Genomic DNA, 22598 nt, shown 5'->3' on the forward strand with positions numbered 1-22598 from the left:
CTTGGTTGTGAGTGGCCAATGAGCTCAGTCCCAGAACACACATGTAGCACACTTTCATGCACACCCTGTATAATGTGTACTCAGAGAGGAAAGGTAAAAACGTTCTTCATGGTCCACCAGCCCCTACAACCATGGGACAGGGGAAAGGGAGAGGAGGGACCAAAGGGTGCATTTTCTTGTTTCATGCGATAGGGGTGGACACCCCAAATTTCACGTTATGTGCTGCCCCCTATTTGTTTGGAGGATGAATTCAATTTACACACACATTTTAAGTAAGTTATACTTTCCCCTTTAAGGTAAAGTGCTAAGCAACTGATCCTCCATTTTCTGCATCTCTCACTGTTGTGAAAGTGTGTCAGACACTTTAGGTAAAGCCATAACACTGTCTGAAATACACTTTCAAATATCTGAAAGCCTTATTCAATTTGTGAAAATGTAAAAATCTAGACCACATCTAGACAACATTGGACCAGGTCCAGGTCTAAAACCATTATGGTTAGACTGGTCAAATCTGTACTAGATTATCCCAGAGAAGCCAAAGACTCTTTTAAACACAGATTCAGGTTTGTGAAACCTTTATTCTATTTGTGAAAAAAGAAAAAGCTACATTTCACAGCTTTTTTTGGATCTGCCTTGTGATTGCCTTGCAAAATTTGTTAGCTTTGAAACTGTACGTTGTTATTTAAATCTGTATCTAAATGCGTTTTAAGATTAAACTCAGTGTACATTGGTTAAGTTGATGTCCATCTGATTCGCTCCAGGGTTCATGACCGTGGCTGGGTTTTGGATACCGCTTGTGACTGCTGCTGAGGTCCAACATGTCCAGTTTGGTTCAACAGTTACTCTGGACTGTAATATCTCCTACCTTTACGAAACAACATGGCTTAAGAATAATGCAGATAGCACCCCGACGGTGGTCCTCTGTGCCAGCCTCAAAGAAGGACAACCAGTCCAAGGTAGTACACACAGATTTCAGGTCCCAGTTTGAACAAATGTGGAAACATGAAAACCTGAGTGAGTTCTAAACTCAGCTGAACTCAGTCTGTGCTTAGAAGTCATCTACACGCAACATCACACTATTTAAGAGTCAAATTTGTCATGAAACTGTCTGTAAAAAAAAAAAAAAGTAGGGAAAAAATGAGCTTTGGAAGTTTTTATGTGAGAACAGCAAGCTTTATTTAATATGCCTTCAACTCACTGTTACATTTTTCTCAGGGTTTCAGCTCAGCCCTCGTTTTTCAGTAGGGCTGATGAACCGATCCCTGGCACTGACGATCAGTGGTGTTGAGGAGACAGACCTGGGGCTGTACTACTGTATTGCTAACGTGAATATGCGTTTAATGGTTGGTAGAGGAACCATGCTACAAGGTAAGTGCGTGACGTCACATGGTGCGCTGTGATAAACCCGTTATATTTTTACTTCACAGTCAACAAATGAAACTATTGTGGTTGTATGGGTTGTACTTGACTTTGAGTTTGGCCAGAGGTAAAGAAGAAACCAGAAATGGCCATCATGCTAACTTCTTTATGCTAACGCATAAGAATCCATATCCTGGACAAGTCCATATGTCTGATGCTGACTTTCACTGCAGTCTTCACTGTCTTCGAAAGAATTTCAAAAAGCTAAATTCAGTGGCAAAGTATCCCTTGGACAACAGTAATGATGAATCATTTCATTTTGATGGTTGACCGTATTCCTCAGGGCCAGAGTAAACCGACAAGTAGCTAAATCCCGTGGAAAAGGAGACACGCAGGATGGAGGACAGAAAGGTAATAGGACTGGCCCATAGACAATAAACCTCAGGAGACTGGTGGTGTTTCTGTAGTCACTACTCTCCACAGCCAACTGAAGAAGAAAGCTTTTATTGTAGGGACTGAGACTTGTTGTTTCTCTGCAACGTAGGTGGCAAGTGCAGAGTTAGTACGACCCACATAACCACAGGAAATATGGTATAAAATTAACTGGAATCATCCTTGTGTCTCACCTATTACCACAGTCTGCATTCTGTGTACCACCCACACACTCTCCTTCTGTGAGGATGACTGTAATGTAACCCAAGTGGTTTGTAGGCATCCTGGGGCTTTGGCCAGCACACTATTCTCTTAATGTGGGCAGTTCAGCTTTTTTTTTTTTTTTAATGGGTAAAAGCATTAATGACAAAGTTCCCAAATTGCTATAGAGTCTAAAACAACAAATAAAAGTCACCTTTTTGGGTATGAGTTGTCTTGGCAGAGCTCATCACAGGCCCATAATTGCTGCAGACTTTTTGCCAGGTGTGTGCACATGTACTTATCTGAATGCAATGAAGAGGCTGTCTGACCAGATAACATCGGGTTATCAATAAGCAGACCAGCCGACCTGCTGCTGAGTGCTGGTGGGCCTCATAATTTGTTGGGTTATACAACAGTAAATGTGGACTATAAATATATCATGACATACAGTAGAAGATGCAGAGCAACTGTTTTCTGGAAAACTGTGATTATGAGGATACATGGCAGTGTGATTTAATTAAATACATTTTTTACAATCAGCTGTCAAAAAATTAAGTAAAAGTAATTTTAGACACAGCTTCATTTTCTCTGTTTCTGTATTTTTTCAGTTTTGTCTGCGGGTTCCTCTTGGTTTCAGTCTCATGATTGGTTCTGTGTAGCTGTGGGCGTTGTGCTTCTCATTATGGTGCTAGCTGTTTGCGTCTCCCATTGGAAAGCAACGTCATACGCAAGGACCTCCAACAGGACCTTCACACAGGCAGGGTGATGTGGACGGACCTAATGGACCTGGGCCCGCCCACTTGTACAACTGGCCCTTCCTAAATAATAAATAACTGGCAGAAGATATTTTCTTAACTTTTATTTTTGATTATGAAATGTAATGATTAAATTGACAGTCATGTGGTGACAATCAACCACATGCACTAGCATAATAACATATCAGTCATTTCTGAACCAGTCAAAGGAAGGCAAACAGTATGAACTTCTGTAATTAAAGGGCTCGACCAAAATGACTTTGTCCCATACAAACCTGAAATCCTGCCTCCACAGCTAACAGTACCCCAAAAGACCAAACCCCACCCAACACATAAACAACACCAACACCAACAGCAGCTAATGTAATAAACTGCAGCAGACATTTTAGCTTGTCATAACAAGAGAAGCAGTGGTGTTACTAACAACCTCCATTAAGACCATTAAATCAGCACACAGAATGGAAAGCAGCTATGATTAGTGAACTTAATCACACCTTTTTTTGAAGCTGTTTTAATAATCTGATCCAAGTAAGTGGGAAATGTTTCTCTGTCAAACCAAATACATTTCCAGTGATTACTGATTGTGCTCCATAAAAAATGAGTAACAGCTGTGTCCAGTAAAAGCAGGCTGTGATTAGTTAATTTTTTTTTCACTTCTTTGCATGTTATTTATTTTATTCTTCTGTGAATGTTACTTCTTGCTATATGCACTAATGTAAAGTACTTGTAATGAAATCTGCAGTTATCTCCTGAATATGTCTGTGTATTCTGTGAGCAGAATGTATATAGCTTGTGAGTTTGGATGTATTTACATGAATAAGCTCTGCAAAACAACACCTACTGTGTTGTGCTGTAATTGAAAAGCTGCCATTTTTGTAAATGTACCGTTTAAAATATTTGTTTTATTTTTTGCTTTCATGCATTTATTGTATTCTATTGCCATAAAATCTACTGATTTTTCAATAGTCATCAAGCTCTCAGTGTCATTAATGGCAATAATCAGTGGGGTTTGGCAAGACTGAAGGCGCACCAAGCCAGACCTGGGGTTGTGACAGTTCATTACACATGCAAAGTGCTGCCCGCTACTTTTGCATTAGCCTAGATTGCATTAACAAACTAATTGTTGTGATTGGCCAGTGAGCCCAGTCCCAGAGATGCAGGCAACAGGCTCTCATGATGCGCACTCCAAATGACAGAGAGTGTGGGTAAGAAATTAATGGATAATAACTTTATTTGACTTTTACATGATATTTGGATATTTGATATTTTGCCATATTTTTTGCCATCACCTCAGGTAGTTTGATTGTGCATCATTTAATGTACAACTGATTTTGCACCCTTCATTAGAAAGGTCACTGTAGTTTGTTCATCAAAAACAATTTCTCATTAACAATAAAATAAAGTAAAAAAAACACAAAAATAAAAAAGAGAAATAGAAAAAAGAGGAAATAAATGTAAAAAAAAAAAAAAAAATCTGGAATGCGGTTCAGCAGCACCACAGACTTCACCTTCCTACAAAAACTTTCTAAAACAAACTGAGCGTGTGTAGTAACATATTATTTTTAAAAAAGAAATAAAAAAGAAAGAATAAAGTAGAAAACTATCATCAGGCCCCAGCGAGATTTGAACTCGCGACCCCTGGTTTACAAGACCAGTGCTCTAACCCCTGAGCTATGGAGCCGGTGATGTCAGCGTGATGACGTTTCATTGTCTTAAAAAGTTTATAGCACGGCATGTGGACGTGCTTCACTGTTATAAATGCTGAAAAAAAAAAACTCTGTCTCGTTGTGGACGGTTAAAACATACTCCGGAAACCATTGTCCTAAACAGGAACACGCAGGTAAAATGTGTAATACATAGGATCCTATATTGAAATGACAACAAACAGCTGAAGTTGCGGATACACCTGATCACATTACCTCACATGATACAGACATGATATCGCATAACCAACCTCAAAAAATACCTGATCTGCATTGAACCTTCATGATGACTTGACTGTAACATGCCCCAATAAATTGAAATGCGATGCCCCATTTATCCACGAGGTGGCAGCAGACAACAGCTTCAAACAGAGAAGTGTCCGTGACAAAACTTTCATTACTCCCAATAAAAGAGTCTTCCTGTAAGTGAATTTCAAAGTAGCTTAAGGCAAAATTAAGTTTGATTTTACTGCGACATACATACGTACCTGGTAAGACTTTAACCTCTCTATTACAATTTAGAAGAAGTGGATAAAAGTAAGTGCGGTAGGTCAAGATAAGGCAAACTGAATAGGGGTGGTGTTGCGCGGTGCTTAAATCAACAGGGGGACCCTGGTATGAGATGTTTTGGAGGCCCCTCTGTCTATTGGCTGTCGGCCCTCGATTACCATGGGGGTTTTCTGGGCGTGGTGAGGGGGAAGGAGTCGGGGGACTGCTGTCCTCCCAGTCCCGTTGAACCTCATAGCAATTTCCCCCACCGCAGACAAGTTGGCTAGTTGACGCGACTAGTTGGACGCGAAAGGATAGTTTTCAGATAAACGTGTCGGAGTTTATTTCAACTCATCATGGACATATCTTTTCCTACCTTTAACCTCTTAGAGGAAATCTAGTTCCTCTCTGTTTGGACTCTGCTTTTTATTATAAAGAGAAAGAAGGTATTTGGACATGTGCGACCGCCCGGGGTAAAGGGAGAGAAAGGAACAGCCATGGTGGAGCCGAAGAGGTAGATTTAATTCATGAAGAGGTCTGTGGCAGTCCTGAGTTTTGCTCCAAGAGTCTTGGACTAGGAAAGTGCACCCTGCAGGTGAGTGTTCAGATGCGCTTTATGCGCAGTCCTGAAAACGGCAGTGCATTACTGAGTGTATAAATAACGGGGGCATATGGACTATCCAAGTGTATCCAAGTGTTCAAACACAGTGTCAGCACTGTCAGGCTGCAGCAGCAGGTCCCAGAGGAACAACACAACAGATATCACTAACACTGTAGGATAATTTAAAACATTTAATCACTACAGTCGTAACTAAACTCTTGATAGTAACACATAAAGTGTTGCCTTGGGCCCAGATGCGCACAGGGCAGCGTGTTCGTGACATGTCTTTGTGGTAATGAGCCTCCAGTGTTGTGTTCACTGTTCCTGGGATCCAGACCAGTTGAACCTGTTCTGCTCTGTCCCGGGTTGGAGAGTCGTTACTACTGAGGTTGCGCCGTTGGAAGCCACTACTTTCTCAACATTTCGGTTTGCTACGCCCCAAACTACGGGATAAACACACACACATACACACTAGCTGTTGCTATCTACACCCTGCCGAGGCTGTCGGGGTTTATATGCCGATAGAAAAAGCTCCCGCTCCACAAGAAGAAACCACCGGAGACTTGGTGTTTAAACGTATTTCTCCCGCACTCAGAGGAGCTTTCTTCCACCGGGGCAGGAATCCCACACGTCGAAGAGGTCGTCGCTGGAAATAACCGACTGGCCGGAGAAGCTATCGGTGTGTCTGGACCAAGCCGCGCAGAAACCTCTTCTTTTTTTTAAAGGCCGCTTTATTGTCTGTTTAGTTCGCGGCTGTTTTGACATCGTGTTACGGTGTTATAACAAAGACAGTCGAGCAAAGGCCGTGTGTTTCCCTTCTCCCACCCCCACCTTGACCATGCGAGGAGCTCGGATCTCCGTGGAAGAATGTGTCGCTTTCTCCCGGCGTTAGCTCCGCTGCGGCTCCATGTAAGACACTAAACCTGGCTTTGTTGTAGCTGCGGGGTGCAGTCGGCCTCTGTTCATTTATCACGAAGAAGAAAGACAGTCCTACACTCAGAAAGGGCCAGATTCAAATGGATATCGCCATAAAACAGACTCTTGTAGTGAGCTAATGGCAGCTTGTTTGTTAGGTGGTTGGCCTCTGCTTCCAGCAGACAGGCTTTATTTTGGCAAACAAATCCCTCACTCGTCTCCGAGGGGGCTTAGCGCTACTTCTAGCTAACAACTAAGTGTTTTCCTGGTATTTCATTTTTTTTTTTTTAATTTCCTCTCCAGGGCCAGTGGTAACAACATGCTCCTGGCCTCTGCCGTGGTGGTGTGGGAATGGCTGAACGAACACGGCCGGTGGCGGCCCTACAGCCCCTCCGTCTCCCACCAGATAGAGGCGGCCATCCGGAGCAGCGACCCACGCGGAGGGAGCGTGGTCCTCGGCCAGGTGGACAGCCGACTCTCGCCGTACATCATAGATCTCCAGTCCATGCACCAGTTCAGACAGGACACAGGTAAGACTGGGAGAGGGGAGACTGCTGGAAGGTGGAGGGAGAGGATGCACTGTGCAACGGTGTCATGTTTGGGCTTTTTACTTTACAGGATGCAGAGCCATAAAACTTTGCCTGTGGTGCAGGAGAGTGCTATCACTGGCTTTTAATGGTATTATGGCATCTTAAAGGGACGATATGTAAGAATGTGCCAACTGATGAAATGATACTCCAAACAAACAGGGGGCAGCATGTTACCTGAAAGTTGGGGTGTCCAACCTTAATAATACAAAACAAGATAATGCAAGAAAATGCACTCTTTGGTTGCTCCTCTCCAAAAATCCCAGGGACACCAGGACAATTCCCGGTGGGCCGCTGCGTCAGTGGGCTGGTGGTATGTGAAAAGAAATCCATAAAGTTTTTCCTGGCCCTCTTGGTGTACTTGTCATTTGAGGTACGCATGAGTATGTGTGTTCAGGGACTGAGCTCATTGGATGCTCTCACCCTCAGGTAGCTAACATCAGCTTGAATAAATCTAACCTCAGCTTAGGGCACTTCATAACATGTTCCTAAACCTTAATGGATTGGGGGGGAATAGTGTTTTCCACTCGGTTTTACCTTGCAATCTGATAATGTAACTGGTAGGCACTTTTCTTTTGTTGTTGTTAGACTGACAACAACAGTTTCACTCCCAGTCTGCCCAGTCAGAGAGACAGGGAAGATGTGGTGGTGGCAGGAGCAGAGTATGAACCACGAGAGGTTAACGAACATGAGGGAGATCAGCAGCATGGATAGCTGAACTCTTTAGCATCTGTGTTGCTTGCAGCTGATTATAGTTGTGGCTTTTTCACAATGATCGTGCCTTTAAACACTGTTGACCCAAAACCCCTGTGTGCTTTGCTATGTACTCTTTTCTGCCTGGACCGCTCATATAAAAAATTTAGAATATTATTTGAGATTCAGTTGATCTGTCCGTTTGCATCGCTGAGCACTTTGCATTTCTAGGTCTAACCAAATAGGCCAAATGTAGACTGCAATGCACCATGTCTGTGTATTCTTAGTGTAGCTGCACTGAAGTTTGATAAGTCTCATCAGCTCATACACAGTATGCAGAGCTATATCTGGGTGTGACTGTTCAGTGTTGACTAAGAGGTGGATGGGGAGAATAAAACAGTAAAACCCAGTTTGAGTTTTCTAAGCTGATCCAGCGATTTGTGTAGGTGCAGCTCAGAGTAGTGGCACGGATTATAAAAGAAGCTGCAACAGTGCTTTTATCAACAAAGTCAGCAAACAGCGATGAGCATAGGCTGCTTTGTTAAAGGCTGAATCTTCATTTGTTTTCTTCAGTTAAAATGGAGCTACATTAACGTTCAGAACTGAAAAGTTTAAGTTCTAGGTAAAAAAAATAGAACAGAAATAGAACATTTCATATCCAGATAACAATACACATAATACACAGCACATTTTCTTTAAATGAAATGAATGGAAAATGAATAAATCTCCTCGTTTCTTTGGCCTGACGCTCCGACATAAATGAGGCAGCTTGTCTTGAATGAAGTGTTTTCATCTTGCCATTGTGAACCCCTGGTTCCTGATGGCATAAACTCGACGGCAGCCGTGATCTCCTTCCATCTCCATGATCCTTTGCCACGTGAAGAAGTTTCTTGCAGCGTCTGAGTCTGGGGTTTGTTTGCAGTTTGCTGTGTGTAGGTGGTAGAAGAGGTTAGTGATGTTAGAGTAAGTTGTGGAGACTTCTCAGCTGCAGAATTTGCAGAGTGTGGTTCTCTGGTCTATGTCAGACTTTTTTACACCCAAACCACGTTCATTCTGCAGAAGTAGCCCCTCTTTTAGGTAGGAGCTCTTCACACTTTAGCTGGAGGACGAGGAGCTCTGTCTTGGCTTGTTGAGTCCTTCTCCTTTTTGGACGCACCCTGTTCTGTGTCACATCCACTCTCCTCCATGTTTGTGTAGCTTTCTCGCAAATTTCCTGAAGAATGTGATTTGCAAGGCAGTGAAATAAACAGTAGAGCAAAATATGAAGCGATAGATGTTTTTCTATCATCAGCTCATGTAAATAGTCATACACACGCACAGCCTTACCAAAACTTAGTTGTTTTAGTTTTAGTCTGTGTCATGTTAGTGGTAGCTTGACAGTAGCTTCCAGTCCCATTTTAATTGATAGTGATGGGGCCATATACAGATAAGGGGTGGCCGACAGTCATCACGATGTTGAGCCCCACCTGAGATGGCAAGGAGACAGCAGCATCACAGTATCATCTACTGATATTATTATTTATTATTTTACTTTAAAAAAAATCTGTGATGCATTGAAGTTGTTGTTATGTCTGCGTCGGATGAAGAGTTGATCTGTTGATTGACCTGATGTAAGTCTTGTATCTGTCTGGCCCCTTTTTCACAGTGAAGATTTTTTTGTGGAAATTCTGTCAGTGTGTGTGAGAGAGTGAGTGTGAGAGAGTGAGTGTTGGGTTGAGATCGAACAGCATGATGATCTGGGGCAGCTGTAAATGACCGTTGCACCACTGAGTGAGCAGCATTCTTTAGCCCTTATCCACAGGCAGTATACACACACACACTCACACAGGCACGGAGCAGCTGCACACCCCTCACACGCAGAAAAGAAACAGGAGCCTCCTTTAAACAGAGAGCCCACTACATTGCCGTTAAGAGAACTCCTCGTTATCCCAGCTCAGCTTGTTTACACTGAACCAAACAAAGCCAACGTGAGTGTGGGATTTTAGACAGCGTGCTGAGGGTTCCCCAGTCAGAGGTGTGACGTCAAACACAGCAGCCTCGGCGTCTGTCCCGCCATGCCCACTGTGTGACTACCTCTGCTGCTGGATTATTGTCGGTACAACAGTGCACCCCCTCGTTTCTGTGTTCATACATTTTATACAGAACGGTGAGGTGGAATAAAACGCGACCTTCCCGTCTAGAACAGGCTGTGAAGAAGGTGCCAGAGAGGCCTTGATTCTGTGACAAGAATATTTAAGGCCTAATGAACAGAGTTCACTTCAGGTGTCCTCTGACTGTCACCCCCCGCCCCTCTCTCTCTCTCCCCCTCTCTGCCTGAGGTCTCTCGTCCTTTTACTGCTCTCCTCCCTCTCTCTTGTACAAGTGTTTAGTTTCGTCAATAGGCAAAAGTCCCAAGGGGCTTTTGGTTTTGGCTTCAACATAGGAGATATAGAACGATATGAGGGTGTGTGTTGTGGAGGGGAGGGGTGGGTTGTTGCAGAAGGAGTGAGATAATTGGGCAGTCTGTATTCTGTCCCTCTCCCTCCCTCACCCTCTCTGTCTTTCGCTACTCCACCATTGTTGGATTTTGTTGAACAGATGTGAGTTACTCCATTGTGGCTGGGAGACACACACACACACAGAACAGACCTCGGAGGGGGTGGGGCTGGTCGTTACAAGTTCGCTAAAGTGGAAGATGAAGGGAAGAAAGGAAAAGAAAGAGAGAAGAGAGAGCAGTTAGAGATGACGTTGGGAAGTGATAATTTCCATTTGGGATCCAGTTTTAGGTCGGGGAAATACCAGGAGTTGTTCAACTCTGATGCTCGTGCTTCTCATATCCAACCTTTTATTTCTCCAAGCTGTTTTTTAATTGGCAAGGAATAATGTACAAAGCATCCACACAGCAGGGCTCTTATCTTTTAGTCAGCACTGACTGATGTTAAGACAGATTTGTGTGAATTAACTTTTTGCCTTTAGTGGATATGTGGTGTGACAGACGGGAAACATGGGGCGTGAGAGAGCCGTGTAACAGGAAACACGCTGGACATTATATGGGACGTGCCTCAAACATTTGGGTCTCCGGGTGTCCCAGGAAGCAGTGATTTGTATTTACAGTATGAGGTAGACAGTTTTTCAACACATATTTATGTAGTTTATTGAATTCATGTAAGTAGATTTTCTTTTTGTTTTTTTTTGTATGATGAGTAAAATGTTTAAAATAAGTTTAAAAAAAAGACGCAAAAGGATACAGATTTAAACAGAAGTTTAGGTGTTTGATTAAGATTTGATAAAATGCTATCAAGCAGAAGGTTTTACTAAAATAGTTGCAGCGTATTACTTTCTCAGTTTCTCCCAACAAAGAAAGAATGAGAGCTGATTTTGAGCCTGTGTTCACGCTGCACGCACTGAGATTACACATGAAAGGAAGACTGGAGTGCCTGCTATCCCCCAGTGGTCCTATAAACTCTCCCATCATGCAGGTTCTCCCAGCACGGTCAGTAGTGGTGACAGTGCAGACGCTCTCTGCACTGTCACCACAGATAGCACAGGCGTCCAGCTGACATTTAGGAAACACCTCTGGTCCTCAGTGTCGTCTCCCCTGTGGAGGCCTACGCTCCATCAGAGCTTCACTGTCGCGAGCGCTCATTGATGTGGTGTCGCCTCGCTCCACTTCCCAGAGATCACCTGTCAGATAGGTTGCTCAGCACTGTGTTGTTGTTGTTTTGTTTTTTTGGATTGTTGGACTTTCTTTAGGTGTCACTTTTCTGTTTGGCTTTTGAACCATGCAGACATTCACTTCGTCTTTCATCCCAAACTAACCAGAAATATCATACACATTACTTCATGTGTAGCAGAGGCTACAACAGCTTTCATGAACTGTCTTCAGTTGCAATCGGACCGTTCCAGTTTGAAAATATATCCCACTGTTTCTCCTTCGTTTCTTCGTTTTGTCGCCTTTGTTTTGTGTTGAAAGTTGACAGGAGTTGATTGACTGACTTCAGTCCAAACAGTCTTCTGTTCCCATCACACAGCAACAGAGAGGAGTTATGATTAATGATGGAAGATTAAAAAAAATCACAAATTCGATCATGAATTAGCTTTGAGGTTGGGCTTGACTTAAAAATGAATACACCAGTGTCAGCAAATGTCTAACCCAGTCTGAACTGACTAAATTCAAACCACTTGGACGTCAACTGCTGAGAGAAGGGTGTGATTTCTGAGATGAAAACAAAAATGAGAGAAGCATAAACCAGTCAGCCACAACATTAAAACCAGTTATGGGTTTTAATGTTGCGGCTGACTGGGGTATTTTGTATTTCTTTAAAGACCTGTTTGTCATTGGTTTCTTTGAGGGGCGTTTCTCAGACTCTGGGGGCATCTTTTTTTTCCCTGCTCCTGCAACATGTTCCTCCTCTCGTCCCAGCTGGTCCTGCTGAAGTAGACACATTCCCAGACCCCCACAATGCCCCAGGGCGTTAGGGTCATGGTAGAGGGGGGCAGGGTTTAGAGGGGGGGGGGGGGCGCTCCCCAGAGGCGAAGGGGAGGGGATGAATTTTGATGACAAGAAAAAGGGGGGAGGGAGTGGAACCAAACATTAACCCTGACTGTGTTTAGATATGCAACAAACCAGGTCATTGGGACAAACCATGTTACAACATTAAATTAGAGAATGGGTTTATGCACTGCAGTAATGTGGTTACTGTAACACCTGTGCTTTCGTGATAGTGTTTAAGATGCTTCCTTAAGGTTAAGCCTCACAGTTGCAGTGAGAGTCCAGGCTTTAGTGAAGCCTGACAGGGCAGATACAAGCTGATATTCTCCATTTAATTGTCAGGTTCAACTTTAGTTGGGCTTTGGATGGAATAATCTTTAGTACAAAGTACTGCACAACTTTTAATTTTACATAGCTGTTAATGCGAGGGTTGATGGTATTGATCCCCAGTACGCTTTTTGTAATGAGAGTATCAAACCTGGTCATAATCCATTCTTTGGTTCCTGATTTAAAGTGTAAGTTATTTGTATAATTAGATTGGAGCAGACACGGGCCGTGTGTTTTCCTGTTGCTTGTTGTGTTTACATGAGTATTTAACATTTAAGAAGTTTGACTTTTGCATAACAGCACAACTATAAGCCTCCAAACAAAGCATTGAAAAAGAGGTATATTGTGTATTTGGTGTAAGCGTTGGTATTGTAGCAGCTTGAGTAATGAAAAATGTTGACACCCAGCCCTGAGGGCTTTTATCAAACCTCCATCTGAAATCAGGTTTCTCCAGGTGAGATGTAGCTGTGTTGACTGAGTGTGAAAGCCGCGTCTGGTCTCCAGGATGTTTCAGAAATCAGTTTACAGAGGAGACATTAGCCTGCTTACTGAACTGAATGTAAACAGGATGAATTACCTGGACTGGTGTTTTCATAGCTTCATAGAGAAATTGTGTCACTGTGGTCTCCCACAAACAGGGACTGTTTGAATTTACGTAAATTATTGCAATCATAAAACCAATATTTCCTGGAGGGACTTCTGGATGAGTTTCTTTTGTCTTTGTTCATTAAAGTCCCTTCTTTGTCTCGATGCCTCTGTTTTATATTGTATTTCCTCTGGTCCATCTCATCTTTCTCTCACTATCTCTTTCTCTCTTCTCCATCACCCTCTTTCTGTGCTTTTCTCTGTCACACTCTCTGAAGCTGAAAATTGACTCTGAACCCAAAACTCAGGGGACGGGAGTCTTTCAAGGTGAGACACAGGAGAGACAAAGATGGAGAGAAAGCTGAAGCAAGTAGGCGGCACGACAAAGTAGGAGGCGATGGGGTAAAGGAAAAAAAAAGTGTGGTGAGGGCAACAGAAAGTTAAACAGCGAGAAAGAATATTACTGCAGGGAGACTGAGTAAGAAAACTTAAATCATGATGCAGAAAGAAGCTGAGGTCAGGAGGAAGATAAAAGGGACAGTGACAAAAAGGATGAAAAGACCTGGTGGAGGAATTAAAAAATGGAGAATGGCGAAATTAAAGGCTTCATATAGATAAATGGGATTCCTTGAAATCAGAAAAACAAAGAGGCACAGTGGATATTTGTGGCTTAAAATGCTATGTATTAACATGTGTCTTAGTCTTAATAGAAACAGGTTTTGCACTGCTCTATGAGCAGTAACACATTTTCTTCCCTCCAGCTATCAAAGCATGTTTAGAAGAAAGTTTAGAAAAGGATCAACACTAAAATATGAATTACTGTTATCATCTTTCAGCGTTTATTCAACAAATGCATTGAAATCTCAATGACTCAAATCTCTGACTGGTAGAATTAACTTAGCTCCAAGTTAGCCTTACGTCTGTCTGTCTTCTGCATGGACACATCATAAATCACCAGAGAACAGTGGGAAGGAAACCCAGAGAAAGGAGGATGAAAGCGATGGAGGGGTCACAGCGCAGCTTTTTCTCTCTCCGAGTTGTTGTTGTGAAACTCTGCGTGTCGAGTTACTGTTCCTGTGAGGCCTCTGGGGGGACATCACTCACTGCCTGCTCCACAATACACTACACCAGCAACAGGCCTATGTGAAAGCATGTGAAGACATGAATAAATATTTATGTCACCGTCACGTTACAGTGGATCCCAGTGTGGTGGTGAGCAGAGATTCCCTCAGAGTTTCTTTCTCTGGATTCCTCAACCTGAACCTGAAGTTATCAGCCTATAGTCTGTTAACATGAGCTGGAACTTAAACACTTAAACCAGGCCAGTCACATAACTGTGAAACACTGACCAGACGTAATACCAAACACACACACACACATATGCACGCCTGTGGATGATGACTCTCATGTGATGAGGTTTAGAGGGGCTCACAGGGAGGCTAAAATACCAAATACATGAAAAGAAGAAAAAGCAGCAGTGCCATTTGTATTTTTCCATAGATGTGTCAGTATTTTTTTGTAGGGAGGGCGGTGGTATTTAGTTTTAGTTAGCTCTAATCAGGTCTGTCCATCATTTTCAGGAAACACTGAAGCAGCATTAGCATTTTTCCCTGATGATTGCATGACTTCATCTCAGCTTTGGCTGGAGATGAAGTGATGTTTTTTTAACTCTGATTGTTCGTTTTGTTTGTTAATCTCCAAACCTGAGGTCTGTAACTTTATTAGGCTTTTCAGTTTTTCTTGGAGTGGGAGATTATTATGCTCCTGTCCTGGAAATGGTTCTAGCCTGGAGGTAAGGGGGAATATTTTCTAAAGGGCGACATACTATAGACTGCCCACACACTGATCTGTTGAGAGAGACAGAAATGTGCAAATATACTGATACAGTGTTAGAGACAAAAGGAGAAAAGAAGAGAAAGTGACAGCAAAGGAGGAGATGGCATCAGACAGCAGGAGGGCGAGATACCAAGATGAACCGATCAGAAGAGAAACACAGGAAAACAGAGGAGGTGGGAAAGTGATGGCGAAAAAAAACGCTAAACAAGAGGAAGTGAAGTGAGTGTGAGTCAGGAGTCCAGGTCAGAGTGGCCTTCTAGATAATCTCTGAGCTCACCCCCTTTGTTTCAGTGTGTGCTTGTCTTATCTCATGCTTCTGCTTCGTCTTTCAACACTCTCTTCCTCCTCACTCCCAGCTTCTCTGTTCACCTGAGAAAACAATCCCACAGCCATTTAATTCAGCTTCTTCCTGACCTTTCTGTTCTCCATTTCAGTCTTTTTATCTCTGTATTAGTTCTCGTTTTTCAGTTGTTTGTGTGAGAATTTGTCCCAGTTTTGTTGTGCGACCTCTTCAGGGGCTTGATAAAGACTCTCATACTATATATCAGTTTGGTCCTTCCCTCAACCACCCCTCATCCCTGCTGCTGGAGGGTACTCAGGGCTGTTTGAGGACGCTGAGTGGAGAAGTGGAGTTAGAGGTCAGGGAATTTTTTTTTTTTTTTTTTTTTGAGAAGTGCTGTAAGTTGCCAGTAGGAAAATAGCAGCTCATTTGCCCCCGAGCTGGGTTCAGGTTAGGACGGAAAATCATTCTGGGTTCAAACTGGGACACGTCATGTTTTAGGGGGAAGAGATGGAAAGAAACATGACAGAGATGGTGAGGAAAATCTTGTTACTTCTCTGATGGGGGAATACAAAGTCACTAAGGTATGAGGTCACACATTTTTGGTGTGGTGTGCATTTGAAATCGAATGTGCTTAAAATCAAGCACAGGACAGTCTGGAACAAGACCATTGTAGGGTTGGCTCTCTGTGGTTCGCCCTCTCACTGTGATGGTCAGCAGGTATATTTCACAGGCCAGCAGTTCACCTTATGTGCCTGGTTGTCTCTGGCTAAGACACAGGTTCGAATGTGAGACTGTATCTTGTGAAGCATTTGCAGCATCGAATCACATCCTTCAGCTGAGCATGAAACTAGTTTAGTGGAGGCTGTGTCTGTGTGTTCTGTTGTTTTTAATATTCATTTTATTTACAAATGAAATGTGGCAGCGTAGTAACGGCGAAACCATCCGGGGAAATGTACTCATTAAACCAGCAAATGAAAAACTCAGTAAGGAATCTTCAAATAGCCTGTTAGCATCTATTGATTTTTGTCTCAGAGTTAGTGTGAGCGAACTCATCTGGTCGAATGGTTGAGAAAGAACCTTCAGGCATCTTTCTCGCTCTGAAACAGCAGGATGTGGAAGAAGTGTTGAGCGGTGGAGAGCGCGTAGATCTACATGAGGATAAGAGTGTTCGTGCCATCTAACCGCATGCTGAAACACCTCTGTGAACAAAGTAACACACTGCTGAGTGAATGTCTAGAGCTGTCAGAGGAAAGAGGAAGAGGAAGTGCTGGCTCATCTAAGGAGACTGAATTTTCCCACAGAGTCACTGATCTTTAAGCGTGACCCGAACCTAACGTGTGCTCGCCTTCTGGTCATTCTGCAGCCGTGTGTGTGTGTGTGTGTGTGTGTGTGTGTGTGTGTGTGTGTGGCAGAGAGAACAATAAAGACCAGATGGCCTGTCTCTTTCTCCACCTGCCCCAGGCCTCTTTGTCCTCTCTCCCTCTCTCACACACTTTAATTTCCCCGACTGCTCCCCGTATATTTTCCCATGTTTACGTTTGCCTCTGGGTCTTTATCGCACACAGTGACAGTTGTTTCACCATCCAGACGTTGTACGATTAATTTAGCTCACATAAGTATTTCCTTGGTTACATTAAAGAACTTACAGCTGTTTTCTCGTAGGTGGATTTAAGAAAAACCCTGCACTCGCAGACTAACACACACTCTGTCCAGTGCACAGATCCAGAGTAGCCACACCCAGGCATGTTGCACTTGATTCCAACTGTGACTGACATGTGAAAGCAGCAGCGGGGCCATGTGGTGATCTGGCTCTGAGAAGCGAAACATGTAGAAGGGGTGAGGTACTGTGAGAGAGTAGCAGGATTAAGGCCTTTGCCGTACTGCTGTTTGCTGTGTGGAACACTTAGATACACACACTCGGTCCTACAGCTGTCACTGTCAGAGCCACTAACACCTGCTTTCATCTGATAAGTGTGGGTTTGTAGACGTGGGGCACACCCTAGCATACCTTCATTCACATAAACACACGATGACACAAACACACACACACACACACACCCAGTTTCTTGTGCTCACTGATTTAACGGGAGCACAGGTGAAGATGAGAGACGAGAAGAGATGAGGTTAAAAAGTTGTTGCAGATTGTGTTGAGGTGTAGAAAGCTCTGGCCTTTTCATGAGCCCAGCCAATCATTGTTCCAAGTCGTGCGCCTTCATCTACCAGATGTACTGTACTGTACCTTCTCAACTTCCTCCCCTACAAAACCAAATTTTAATATCTTGATTTGTGGTATCCGTCATTGATTACTGATACAATGTCGCTAATCTCGGCACAACCTCACTGCATGGACTTCACTGGGTTCATTTTTATTTTAGGAAACATGAGGCCAGGGATTGCTGTGGCACTAAAAACTGAGCTGGCAGTCTTTAACATAACGGACATGTCACAGCCGATACCCGATCCGTTTAATCAGACCAGTATTTGAGCAGATACCAATGTAGCACATCCAATCAGTGCATACATGTAAAATAGAAATTATATTAATGAGAGTGTTTGTGATCTATGCACAGATACACACTGCACAAAGCATCCTGATCCTGTGAGCAGAGACAAAAGCAGGTTGTCCTCTTTGTGGTAAGACCTTGGCCTGATAAAGGGAGTTCAGTACAGAGCACAGCGAAAGCTTTCACTACACACAGAACACACACACACATGCTGTTTGACAGTCACTCTGGAATGCACATCTCCTCTTGCCTGTTATGGCTCTTCCTGTATTCATACATGCTCAAAGAGAATATCCCTTCTGCGCATTATTCCTTTTATTATTAGCATAATGGAGAGGGTTATGAAAGAGCACCCATGTGGCTTTGTCCTCTTGGAGTGGACATCTTTATTGCAGTAGATGGTGGTTTTCAGCTGTTTGCCCGCCCCCCCCCCCCCCCCCCCACAGCGAGTCCATGACGTTAGCTAGTTCTCTGAGGACGAAACTTCAGAAAAGTCTCTGTGAAATGAAAAACAGAAAAATCTAAATCTGCACATCATAGCAGGCTTTGATTAACAATAATTACCAAACATGGACCATTATATTTTTCCTCTGGTGTCTAACATCTTTCACAGTTCTATAAATTTCTGTCTCTGCATACGAGGAGGCCTACATACCATCAAATAAATCCTTTACCTCACAGTTTTAAGTGTGTGTCCTTCAGTGTGTGTGCATCCTTTCCACACACCTCTGCTGTGTCCTGATAACTTTGGAATTTAGTCATTCAGAAGAATTCAAAGTTTTTTTTTTATGTCAGTGTGAAAAGACACATTCGGCATGCAGGGTCATTAAACCTAACCCTGAAGAAATAACCTTATTCCATAATGGAGGTTCCCTGACTTCTTATTCAGATAGCATCTGGAAAAATGATTTGATCTAACAATTTGGCCTCAGTGGGAACTTTGTGTGGAGCTGTCACAGGATGGACCCACTCACTCTGCACTTTGATAGAGAAATGACATTCCACATAGTAATGAGTGGGCTGAGTGCTCCCTGCTGCACTGGATTCATTCAGCAGAGAGTCTCAGCACTTTATTTTATCTTTGTCTCACATATACTTTACATCCTCTCTCCATATCTATCTGTCTTTTGCTGTAATGTGAACTCCCAACAGCTCTGTTAGGCATGTTAGGCTTTGCTGGTAAGATATTACTGCAGCAGATAAACTACTGTACAACTATAGACACAGTAAACAATACAGTGGCTGATATCTCAGTTTGATTATTCACTCTGTCCACACCAAACAAACGCACCCCCTCCACTGAACCATTCATTGAACCCCTTCCTTTTGATGTCCGTGTGCCCATACCCCTCTGCCAATATCACCTCTTTGTACTAGTCTCTCGCTCGCCCCTAAACACACACACACACACAGACAAACACTCCTTCCTCTCCTTGTCCTGGCATTGACTGAATAGCCCGTTACCCCTGGTTACAGAGGTAGTTTCTGGTTGGTTGGTTTAGCGACCCTCCTCCATTCCCTCTGTCCCACTGGGAGACAGAGAGACATTGTTGTGCTCTGGTTATTTATTTGTTGTTTTTAATCATTTATTCAGTTGTGCTTAGATTGTTGTTTAGCAGTTCCTTTGTCAGTGATATATTGGACGGAGAGCGAAAGCAGAAGTATATGAGTGGATGAATATGAAGTAACGAGCTGAGTGGGTGAAGAGCTCTTCAAACTATTGAACTTGCCACTCAGCAGGGCTCAGGATCACAGGGCTAGCATCCCCCTTTTCCTTTGTGACACTGTTTCGGTGGATACATTTACCCACACACCCAAGTATGTTAATGAAAATCATGCATCTATTTAGAGAGGCTGCATCGTGGCTCTGTGACCATTAGTTGCTGCATGAGCATATTTTAAAGAGCGTTCAGACTCCTTCCACGTCGCTGCTCTTCCTACAGGCAGGATGTTTATTTATAGGTAATAGAAACCCATCTCATATTGTTCTGCATTGTTTTAAATTAGGGCTGTATGCAAATACCTATATAAATAAATATGTAGCAAAACACCTGTTTTCGTACTGAAATTCAAATCAGGTTGTTTCTTTAATTTTCATCACATGTGGGAGAAGTATGTGGTGTAACGTGTAAAAACAGACACTCATTTATATGTAGAGATGTTTTACAGCTCAGTGGTCTGCATATAGCAACGAGGAGTTGTCTCACTCAGAGGAGGAAATGGTAATGGTTGTTGTTGGTAATTGTTACTCATTTACTTTCTGGCTGAGATTGTTTGTAACAGTCCGGTGATGTTAGCCATTGTGCACGTGACCTCTGACCCACAGGCTACTACTGCACGTGATACCATTAAGTTTCTCCGAAGTCTCTGGTACAGGACGTAGCTCTTAACCCCTTATGATCCCTGAGCCTAGGATCCTCTTCATCATTCCTTATTGTAGACCAAAGACCTGAGACCACACTATATACAAATCATGTGTAGTTATAGTTACTAGTAGTAGTAACTTATAATTTATTAGGACAAAGAAATGAACTAAGCCAGAGTTTTTATTTCTCTCTTCTTGTTGTTCAGGAACCATCCGTCCCGTGCGGAGGAGTTTTTATGACCCAGCCTCGGCCCCGGGTCAGGGCTGGCAGTGGGAGTGGGAAAACGATGCGGGTACGTGGACACCCTACGACATGGAGGTGGCCATTGCCATCGAGAGTGCCCACAGCCGCCAGCAGCCCTGCCTCGACCTGACACCGCTCGGATTCTGCTACCTCATTGATTTTCAAAACATGACACAGGTTTGTTTCAGTTCTTCATACATCAACCTCCGCATACTCAGTTCATTTACCAAATAGGTGATATCTAGCTTTCAAGCTGGAACGTTAAAACATAGTAAGCATATTGTTTTCTGTCCTCCTGCAGGTGAACAGACAGAGCCAGAGGTGCCGCAGGATCCAGAGGCGGGCTGACATCGCCTACCCTTTGGTGTCTGGTCCTCTGCCCGTGCCCAAAGGTGGAGGTGTCGGAGCAAGTGGAGGGCTAACAGGAGCCTTGCTGGGCGTCGGAGTGTCGGGAGCCAGCATGGGAATTGGAAGCTCTGTCTACCCTAATGGAGGCTTACCGGCTACTGGACTGGGTCAGCCTTGTTCCTGCCAGCAGTGCATGCTGGTCCTTAGCGTGAAGACCAATACTGGAGGAGCAGCAGGGATACAGACTCTAGGTAGACGCTCACTAACCATGCAGCGGCCCAAGAACTCAGCCCCCAAACCTATAAGTCCATCTAAATCAGCCACTCTGGGACGAGGACAACAGCAGAACTCCAACTCCAACGCCAACTACTATCAGACGCTGCCGCACGGCCTCGCTATCTCCAAAAACACTGCCTCTCCAAGGACGAACGCCCAGCTCTTTGCTCAGTCACTGGCCGCCCTCACCACTGGCACGTCCTCTCTGGGTATCTCCTCGTCATCCAACAGGCCACCCCCACCATCCCTCCCACCTCCTCAGCCTCCGTCGTCCAACCCGAACTTGAACCCTCCGTCCATTCCAGCCAAGCACTCCTCATCTTCAGCCAACGAATCAGTGCCAACTGCCACATTAATTACCCCTGCCAGCAATGTGACCACGCCCCCGTCTCCTGTGCCATCTCCGTCGCCAGTTGTGATGAAGCCGCAGCGCACGCCGTCGTCCGCAGCAACAGTGTGCCATGCCCCATTGCCACAGAGATCGAGCTTAGCCGGGCTGAGCAGGCCAGCGTTGCAGAGGATCGCTATGGCCCAGTCCAGAGCGCTCATAGCATCAGGGTGAGTGAAAGAAACCTCACCCACCACGACTTCTGACCGTTCCCTTATCATGCAGTCCTGTTGTAATCATTGTACAGACCTGCAGTGAGAGATATTCTCCACAGATACACATCAGCACAGTCACTTTTTGCACACATGCCCACTTGCAAGTTCAAACGTGCAAAAAAAAAAACCTCTCTCACAAGTGTACAGGCCTGGGCACGCAGCGCTAAATATGTACACACATACCCACATGCATATATACAACACTCATAACTCCCACTGATGGTTCATTAGTGTTGTAAAGAGTGTGTGAGTGTTTGTTACTCAGCATTGACTGTGAGTGATGTGGTCTCAGAGGTGTGACTCTTCAGTTTCACATCATTCCTGTTTTGTGTTGTTGTAGCTGTACCGCGGGGTATGAGGCCTGTTCGGTGTGAAAATGCCAGTTCCTTTAATTAAACATCGGTTGCTCTTAACAGAGGTGAAAGTGATGTTGTTAGTTCCTCATGAAGGTGACAGACAAAGAATAATTTTAAACACTGAGATGAATGAGATTCAGTCACACCTTCCCTCCATTCATGTGTCTGCTGTCAGCAGCACTAGCCGGCTGTGAATTGTGGTGAGCTTAAAATTGGACACACCAGTTAAAATGCATGTTAAGTAACAGTAAATGGAGATTAATGCGAATACACAGGACCTTCATAAAAAAATTTTGAAGCAAGGCCGAACTCACTTTTATAACAAAGTTATAAAAAGCGAAACTGACCTTGTAACTGTTTACTAGGATTCCGTTGGGCATGTGTGTGTGTCTTTGTCTGGGTGTGTGTGTGTGTCATTAGTGTGAGAATGAAGGCCATGGGCCAGCGGCACCTCCCTCCCTCTAAAGCTATGTGATACATACAGCAGTATGCACGGTGCAGAGAGCGTCTCTGTGAGGCGTCCACTCTGAATTCCACTTCACTGTCTCACCAGAACTCCCATGTCAGAGATTACCCTGTCTTCTTATGTCTCTCTTTCTCTGGACAACTAGCAGTAAACTGCAGTCACAATCCAGCGAGGTGTTTTTCCAGAGGCTGTCACACTT

At 43.8% G+C, this 22598-nt stretch overlaps 1 protein-coding gene and 1 non-coding gene across 3 annotated transcripts in view; one reads left to right on the forward strand and one right to left on the reverse strand.

Moving 5' to 3' along the window:
• Positions 1–4355: 4355 nt before the first annotated feature.
• On the reverse strand, positions 4356–4428 carry trnat-ugu. The gene has a single exon. It is a non-coding gene; the product is annotated as a tRNA-Thr (tRNA).
• Positions 4429–5196: 768 nt separating this feature from the next.
• The window catches only part of LOC121180925 (E3 ubiquitin-protein ligase DTX4-like), a 26625-nt gene continuing 9223 nt past the window's right edge, over positions 5197–22598 (forward strand). Inside the window, exons 1-4 of one of the 2 annotated variants that reach the window (XM_041036621.1) lie at positions 5197–5534; positions 6759–6985; positions 20313–20527; positions 20652–21532. In XM_041036621.1, coding sequence (XP_040892555.1) covers positions 6775–6985; positions 20313–20527; positions 20652–21532 — 1307 coding nt within the window. In that variant the 5' untranslated portion in view covers positions 5197–5534; positions 6759–6774. Of the gene's footprint in view, positions 5535–5939; positions 6450–6758; positions 6986–20312; positions 20528–20651; positions 21533–22598 lie in introns of those variants that run through there. The other variant, XM_041036619.1, reaches the window with a different exon arrangement.

Source organism: Toxotes jaculatrix, chromosome 4 (genome assembly GCF_017976425.1).
Source record: "Toxotes jaculatrix isolate fToxJac2 chromosome 4, fToxJac2.pri, whole genome shotgun sequence".
Classification (NCBI taxonomy): Eukaryota; Metazoa; Chordata; class Actinopteri; family Toxotidae; genus Toxotes; species Toxotes jaculatrix.